Source organism: Pan paniscus, chromosome 12 (assembly GCF_029289425.2).
Source record: "Pan paniscus chromosome 12, NHGRI_mPanPan1-v2.0_pri, whole genome shotgun sequence".
Classification (NCBI taxonomy): Eukaryota; Metazoa; Chordata; class Mammalia; order Primates; family Hominidae; genus Pan; species Pan paniscus.
Genome location: NC_073261.2, coordinates 72,015,570 through 72,024,484, shown reverse-complemented (window position 1 = coordinate 72,024,484; position 8,915 = coordinate 72,015,570). Strand labels below are relative to the sequence as shown.

Sequence of the window (8,915 nt, the reverse complement as noted above, 5' to 3'; positions counted from 1 at the left end):
TACCTACTGTGGGCTCATTTTAGCTGATCCATGTATACTTTGTATGCTAATTTTATTTATTTATCTTTTTTTTATAGGAAGTCCTGGCTGAGCAAGGTTGGAAGCCCTAGTTCTCGCATTGACCGCACAAACTTTTCTAATGAAAAAACCATCTCTAAGCTTGAATACTCTAATTTTAGTATTAGATACTAATAGAAGAGAAAAATTGTAACACACTGAACAACAGATACTGTATGTTCTTAAGACTATGTATACTAGAATAATAGTAGCAGAGTAGGGTGAAAAGGAACTTTCAGTTCTGAAAGTAAGCGACTGTACCTGTTACTAAAAATGTCTGACACTGAAATAATTTTACTCAACTATGTTTTCAACAAGCAAAAATATAGTATTCTAAGATTAAAATGTCATTACAAAATATTTAGTGTGAACATTTAATTTAAACTTGTCTCACGGAATCTTTAATTTCAATGAACATTACAGCATATATATGTTATTTGGCGAGACATCAAATAAAGTTAACCATTTAAAAATTATTTTCACATACTGTTGTCTGTGTTGAATTATAAAATCCTCTGAATAATTTGTTACTACAGTTATTTGTTATTAAACTCTTCAAAAAGAACCAGTGATTAGAAATAAACGTGATGATCAATATAACCATAAAATATTATCAACAAAGAGTTTTAAAATTCTGGTTAATGTGAACATTATTTGGTTGGAGCTACTTAATGCCTTCTATATTGTTGTGTGCAGTGAACATTCAGGCTGAATGATGGTGGCTAACAAGAACTCGCAATTTCAGTATAGCAAGCAGCAAGATTTTCAACCACCACCCACAATAGATGTCCTATTAACCAGAAAAGAAACCGAGAGTCTAAATGAATCCATACAATACTGTCCCCTAAACTTGGCCTATCACTTGGGAAGCTTCACATGTAACTGATAAAGCAATGGAGAATTTAAAGGGGAAGGTTTTTTCTATAGCATAAAATGATAATATTAAAAAAGGAAGACCTTTAATGAAAAACACTGGAGAATTTCAAGTGTTGTAGGCATATACTTGAACATATTCCATGATTTTCAAACTTTTTATAGCAATGGAATCCTTCCTTAAACCAAAATTTTATATAGAATTGAATACGTAAGTTTTTTAAAAAAGCAAAAACAAAGCACAGCTGGTGAAAATAAAGTGGAGATGGGCGTCCCCAGAGCCTTGCATACTTGGTGTCCCTTTCTCTACTTGGACAGTTTCAAATACCTTGCTAGTACACTTTGAAAACTACTATTCTATCTAAGGAACAAATCTCTATTGCTATCCTCCGTGGCCTGGAGAACGAATGCAGGCCGCTTTCTCTTCTACCTCCTGCAAGATAAGAAATGAGGAGATAGGAAGGGGGCGGGGGTGAGTTTGTTCATTGGAAAGGTTAACTCCTTGATGATAATATTGTTACCAAATGTATATAAAACAACACATTAGGGAATGACTTTCCAAATAAACAAAGGACTAAAGAACTTTCCTATTATTCTAATACCATCATCATGTTAAGTATTACATGTTTCAAATGTCACGCAGGAGAATCTATTGAGATATTCTTTTGGATTTTGCTCTCCTTCTGTTTCCGCACTCCTGATTCAAGAAAGGTTGACAAGTCTTTGTGTTCCCTTATTTCAGGGGAAGCTTTGGGTGCCAGATCCCCCTGAAGACAACCTTTCTTCCAAAATTTCATTTTAAAGAGGGCATTATCCTGTGAGTTGAGGAGAAAGACAAATGCTGGGCTTTTAGGGGGTAAAAGAGAAGCAGAAGTTGTGAGAGCCAAAGAAGACAAGGAGATTATCCAAGACTTTGGAAAGGAACCAAAGGCTGTGGATTACCCAAGTCATGGAGACCTGCACCTTTCTCCCCAGTGGCACCTCTACCTATAGCTAAACCTGAAAGGGAAGCAGCTGTAGTTCCCAGAGAAGCTAGATCCCAGGCCCAGGGGCTTCCAGCATTAGCAGGATTCCTGTCCCCAAAAATGCTTCAAAGCATCCTACAAACGCCAGGGTGGTTACAAGGGACCATGGTGGTTTGAACAGTGATCATAGCAACTGGTATGCACTGGACACCGAGAGGTATTTCCTTAATGTTTTCTCTGCATATAACCCTTTGCATGCTCCTTCTGAGAGAGGGAACAAAGCACCAGGGATGACTAAGATATCCACCTCCAGACAGGATGAGGCTTGAAGCAGGCTCGCTTTGATTTGGAGAAAATAAAATAGACATTTTTTTCACCCACAAGTTTGAAAACAAAACCTCTATCTCTCCACACATAGAAAGGCTAAGTGACTGAAAAAAATGTATGATCTCAGAAGTGACACCAATATGTTACTTCTTATTATCCTGATATCCTTTGGTAGCTCCCTTCCCAGCTTTCTTCGTAAGAAAATCACACTTCACTAGAACAATCTTCTAACTGCACAAAGTGAATCACACTAGTCAAGATTACTTAATGATTAGTACATAACTAAATTCTATTACTTGATGAAAAATGTAGATAATGATTGAAAAATAGGTGTTCAGGAGTGGGTAGAAAGCAAGAGAAATCAGGATAAAGCAATATAAAAATATGTTATGGGGACCAGGTAACACATCTCAACGGTAAACTTGTCAAATTTCATATTGAACTTACACAGTGAATTTTTAATTTACATACATTTTAGGTAACAAATGTTGATACATTTATTTGTATCAGAATTAGACATTTTAGAAACCAAGAAAAAATTAAGCAAAAACTGGATACCTACATTTCAGTGACTATCAACCTGCGATCTCAACACTCCATGTGCCCATGCTGTTCCCCTCAAGATGCGACATATCAGAATTAGGGGAGAAGTGTGATTTCTAAAATCATATTATTTTTCACACTTATACAAAAATATCTATCTTTTTGTTTTTGAGACAGGGTCTTGCTCTGTTGCCCAGGCTGGAGTGCAGTGGCATGATATTTGTTCACTGCAGCCTCAACTTCCTGGACTCAAGTGATCCTCCCACCTCTGCCTCCCAAGAAGCTAGGACTACAGGTGCATGCCACCACACTGGCTAATATTTTTTGTAGAGACGAGGTCTCACTATGTTGCCCAGGCTGGTCTCAAACTCCTAGACTTAAGCGATCCCCCTGCCTCAGCCTTCCAAAGTGCTGGGATTACAGGCGCTCAGTGAGCCACTACTGTGCCCGGCCTTTTTTTTTTTTTTTTTTTTTTTGAGACAGTCTCGCTCTGTTGCCAGGCTGGGGTGCAGTGGTGTGATCTCGGCTCACTGCAACCTCCAACTCCCGGGTTCAAGCGCTTCTCCTGCCTCAGTCTCCCAAGTAGCTGGGACTATGCGCACCATCATGCCCAGCCAATTTTTCTATTTTTAGTAGAGATGAGGTTTCACCATGTTGGCCAGGATGGTCTCGATCTCTTGACCTCGTGATCCACCCACCTCGGTCTCCCAAAGTGCTGGGATTACAGGCGTGAGCCACTGCGCCTGGCCAACATGCTGATTTTTTAAACTCAAGAAGTTCAGTAGAATCTCCTTGGCTGGAGAGAATGTGAAAAAAAAAAAAAAAAAAGACTATTTACTGGTGGGGCACATAGGAACAACGGGGGTGTAGGAGGAACGACAGGGGTGTAGGAGAGAAGTGAGATTTTTATCTGAGGAAGGGTGTGGGCCTCTCAGGTTGAGGAGAAGCAATGCAAGTTTCATCTGGTAGTGGGAATCTTTAAGTTCAGAGAGTACCCTCACGCCTGAAGAATGCGGCATAGCACCTCACGGTAGAAGGGCAGAAAACACTGAAGAAGGCACGAACAGGCAGTGGGTGGAGACAGGCAGCAGTATCGGTTAGTTTGACTTTGCTGCAAGCTGGTCACTATTTTTTATGACTAAGTATTTTTAACTTTGTCTACTGAAGGAATTTTTCAAAAGCATATATCAGTAAACTCATAATTAGGGACAACAGAAAAACAGAATTCACTTCAAAAAATTAGCTTGTATTTGAAAGTATACAGGCCACAAATGTATTTATACAGTAACTCTCCTTGGTTTCTGTTGATAAAAAAATGTTCTCTATTTGGTTAAAAGGAAACATTTTAATGTCTGGAACTAATTTCAGGAGCTGAAAACAGGCAGCATGGTATAGTAGACAATGCTCTGCTCTAGGAAGGAGAAGACCTGCATTCTGGCCCAGGCCATCCACCGATTACCTGTGTGTCTCAGTTTCCTCAACTGCAAAGTCAAGAAGTTAGACTAAATCAGGATTTTGTACAGGATTCCACTGAGCCACAGGACTCCCAGGGGGTGGTACCAGGAGGGCTACAGAAAGGCAGTCAGAAAGAGAGGCAATTTGACCTTGGCCCAGGGCCCTGATCCCTGCTCTAATCAGAGCAGCTCCACCCCCATCTCTTCCATACATTAGGATTGTCCATAAGACATCTTTGGAGAAGAATTCTGCCTCAAAGAAATAAAAAAAAAAAACACAAAGACACTGAATTTAGATCTAGGGTCTTCTTTTCTAAATGTCTATAAATGCTAAACTCAAATGCAGTTCCTATTCTCTTGATTACTTCTGTCAAGCCCATGTGGTATGTATACTTAACCTTAAGCTATTTCTGTTGAAAACATGCATAATTCATGAAAAGTACTATTGGAAAAAAATTCTTCTTCATAATGGCTTCCATAAAGGTCCACGGTGGCTAAGGTGGTTAAAATCTGTTTTGTTTTGTTTTTTGTCTGTCACCCAAGCTGGAGTACAGTGACATAGTAAGGGCTCACTGCAGCCTCAACTTCCTGGGCTCAAATAGCCCTCCTGCCTAAGCCTCCTGAGTAGCTGGGACTACAGGTGCCACCAGTAATCCAGCCTACTTCTTTTTAAGTTTTTTTGTAGAGACAGTGTCTTGCTATGTTGCCCAGGCTGGTCTCAAACTCCTGGCCTCAAGCAATTCTCCTGTCTTGGCTTCCCAAAGTGCTGGGATTATAGGTATGAGCTGCCATGCCCTGTCAGCTAAAATATTTCTGAAATTAATTTTCTGCTGTCTTTCATTCCTATTCTTATCTTACTGTGATTTTAAAAAGTGCAAGAGGAAATACACATATATAATTTGTGGGTTAATTAAAAAGTGTTTTTATAAGCATGTCTTGGAGATCTTAACCTAACATTTAGAATCATACATAAGAACTACTTTTCTTTTTCTTAACTGGTTCAAATGGTTTTGAATAAAACTGACATCTGAAAAAATTTTAAATTTTAGAATTAAAAATTCTAGTCACTGTGTGATCTCTTTAGCTAGTTTTTCTATAGAAATAGGGTGTTTTTTATTTGCCTTTTAGAGAGCCTGACTTATGCTTTATTCTCTGCTGGAAATATCAGTATACATTTTTGGTTGGATGTTCAAGGTCCTTCTTTCATCCTCAAACTACATTTTTCTTTTATTAGTTTTATTTTCCATGTTGGCAAAATGGACTTTGCAAGTAGCAGTGAATACAAGCCTGTAGTACAGCTTTTTCTCTCTCATTCTCATTTTCTACAAAAATTAGAAGACACCTAGAGAAAATGAGAAGGTGCAGATTTATTGTATTGAAAATTTAGTGTTATTTCAAAACAATTATAAAGAGCAAGAATCATAGTCATTTCATCATTTGTTAACATCAAGGCAGAATTTCTACCAAATTCAGTGCAGATTAGTCTGCATTAAAAATGTGCCTGCAATGGTTAACCAGGACACTGACAAAGTGAGCAGACACTGTGTAATATTACATCAACCAGAAAAAAAAAATGGAGCAGAAATCATTTTACTCCTCAGGGATGATTTTCTGAGGCAGCAAAAGAAGAATCAACCATTCTCTCTTTTCCCACATCCCAACTACCCCTCCTTCTCCACTGAGTGGGCTAACATGACTCATAAGTCACAGCACATAGGAATGAGAAGGTCACAGGTACTGGCATAGCGGGTAGTCCCTTTTTTCAAAGCATGGAACTGGAGGCAAAGAAAAGAGCCTCAGTGGCAGAGCATGCTAGAAATTGCATTGAGAGATGCTAACAGCAATAACAGAACTATAAACAAAAGCAAGGGGGTGATTATCACAAAACAAGGATAATGGTTATTCTGGGTTAGGGGAAAGGGGTTGTGTTCCAGGACAGGTACATGAAGGCTTCCTCAACTAGCTGGTGGTCTTACTTTTCTCCACTTGAATGGTAGCTCCATAGGGGTTCACTTTATAATTATTTAAACTCTACAAAATATTTTATACATTTTTTGTATGTGTATTTCATAGTTTTTTTTAAACAAATGTTAAGGCTCCTAGAAATCTCATAGCAAAAAAAAAAAAAAAAAAAAAAACCCTAAACACTGGATTACAGTAGATAGACCATTCTAAGGTGTTAGACCTGAGGAATACTCTCTATTGGCAAATGTCAGTGTATTACCAGTCTCCTCATTAAAAGATGAAGAAACAGGAAACAAAAGCCAGCCTTGCAATTCACAAAAAGCACTATACAGCCCAAGGAAAAGGGTGCATTATGTTTTAAAATCAGAGGAAGTACATACCTCTAAAAATTACTACACAAAAAATATTTCAGGAAACACCTGCTGATGTCCATTGTATATCCTGAAATGCATACAATAAAAGTTGATCTCTGTGAAACAAGAGAAGGCAGCCTTTAGGAAGAAAACGTGCAGGTTAAAATAAAATATAAAGATGAAGGAATATTAGCTGAGATGTAAAGATCATAGTCTGAAGAACAGGCAACACACACACACACTTAAAGACAAACTGTGGAAAATACTAAAGAGAACAGAATCACAACCCATTCTGGAATTAGCAACTGATAAATTGAATTAGTGTATATAGAGCTGTGGCTGCCAAACCCAGCTGGTTTCAGAATTATCTGGGGAGCATTTTAAATATACTTCTTACCAAACCCCACCCTAGACCTAATGAATAAGGATCCTCCACGATTTTTGTCTCTAAATCTAAATGTTTTTTTTTTTTTTTAAAAGCCCCAAATGACTTTGACAATCAGGCAGGCTTAGAAAACAATGGTGTCGAGAATAAATTTTAAAAGCTCATCAGGAGAGTAGATGAAGGAACAAGAAATAAAAGTGTGAGAGAAGATAATTTGGAAGACAGAGTACATATCTAAAGCACCAATAAATCAATGATAGACGTTCCTGGGGAAAAAGTCAGGATAACTGAAACAGAAGGAAAAACCAGCTATGACAGAAGAGAAATTTTCTTGAGTTAAAGTATATGGCCGCAAGGCTGGGCACAGTGGCTTATGCCTGAATCCCAACACTTTGGGAGGCTGAGACGCATGGCTCACCTGAGGTCAGGAGTTCAAGACCAGCCTGGCCAATGTGGTGAAACCCCGTCTCTACTAAAAATATAAAAATTAGCTGGGCATGGAGGTGGGAGCCTTTAGTCCCAGCTACCCAGGAGGCCAAGTCAGGAGAATGGCTTGAACCTGGGAGGTGGAGATTGCAGTGAGCTGAGATCGTGCCACTGCACTCCAGGCTGGGTGACAGAACAAGACTTCATCTCAAGAAACAAAACAAAAGAAAAATAAAGTATATGGCCATAAAGTAAACAGTACAGTATTAAATTATACAGTATAAACAAGAATGCTCTAGGCATTCCACCTCAAGAGGAACCTAACTTCTGCCCAGTAACTTTCTCTAATCCATTCACTCCCTGCCCTTTTAGACTGCCATTTCATGCTTGCTCCTCACTCCTCAAATCTCCATACCCTCTCCTTGACTCGACGTGACCTTACTTTCTACTTCCATCCGAAAGAACTTCCATGAGCACCGAGCATTGCATCTACCCACCTACCTCCATCTGTACCTCAGTTCTTCCTCTACCATCTTATTACCATAGATGAATTATTTATGATCCTAATTAAGGCAATGCCTGGATCCCATAACCTCAAGGACTCTGCTCCAGCAGTCTCCCCATCACTCCTCCATCATCAGTTTTTGTTTCCTACTGAATGCCTCTCTCCCCTCAAACATGCTATTATTTCTCCGTGTCTTGGCCCATCTGGCTACAGCGACATATTTCTTCTTTTACAGATGAAAGCCTCAAAAAAGCTGTCTACACTTGCTGTGCTCTAACTCCTCCATTCTCCTTGAACCTGTTTCCCATCATGCTTTTGCTCTCCCACACCCACCAGTCTACCAGCTTCCTCTTCCCTAATAATTTCATTTCACGGCTGCTAACTCCACTGACCAGTTGTCTGTCCTCCTCTTACTTAAACCTATCAGAACTTTTTTCACTTGGCTTCTTGGACATCACACTTTCTTGGGGTTCCGCTTTCCTCAGTATTCGCATCTTTTTAGTCTTTTCTGGTGATTTCTCCTCATCTCTAACTTCGTAATGTTGGAGAGCCACAGAGCTGAGGCTCCAGACATGCTCTCTCCTTCACCTATACTCATGCCTTTGGCAATATTATCCACCTCATAACTTTAAATACCACGTGCATGTTGACAACCCTAAACTTTACTTCTACCACTTAAGCTTATTCTCTCGACTCCAGATTCATTTAACCAACACCGTACTCAACATTTCCAATTGAACATCTAATAGGCATCTCAAATTTCAATGTTCTAAACTGTGCCGCACTTCCCTCCTGAGCTAATGGCCCCTCCCACAGACCTCGCTGAGTAACGGCCCGTCCTGCAGACACCCCACCTCAGCTGATGGCCCCTCCTACAATCTTCCCACCTCAGCTAATGGTCCCTCCTGCTGCCCCCCACCTCAGCTGACGGCCCCTCCCACAATCTTCCCACCTCAGCTGACGGACCCTCCCACAATCTTCCACCCTCAGCTGATGGCCCCTCCCACAGACTTCTCCACTTCAGTTTATTGTAAACACCCCAACTTTTGAGATGTTCAAGGC

The 8,915-nt window shown here is 39.8% G+C and overlaps 1 protein-coding gene across 2 annotated transcripts in view; it reads left to right on the top strand.

Annotated features, from left to right (window-relative positions):
• Positions 1-533, top strand: part of ACYP2 (acylphosphatase 2) — a 195,823-nt gene extending 195,290 nt beyond the window's left edge. The window contains exon 4 of one of the 2 annotated variants that reach the window (XM_003830833.7): positions 78-533. In XM_003830833.7, the coding sequence (XP_003830881.3) occupies positions 78-192 (115 nt within the window). In that variant the 3' untranslated portion in view covers positions 193-533. The remainder of the gene's footprint in view (positions 1-77) is intronic. The other variant, XM_055107941.2, reaches the window with a different exon arrangement.
• The last annotated feature ends 8,382 nt before the right edge of the window (positions 534-8,915 follow it).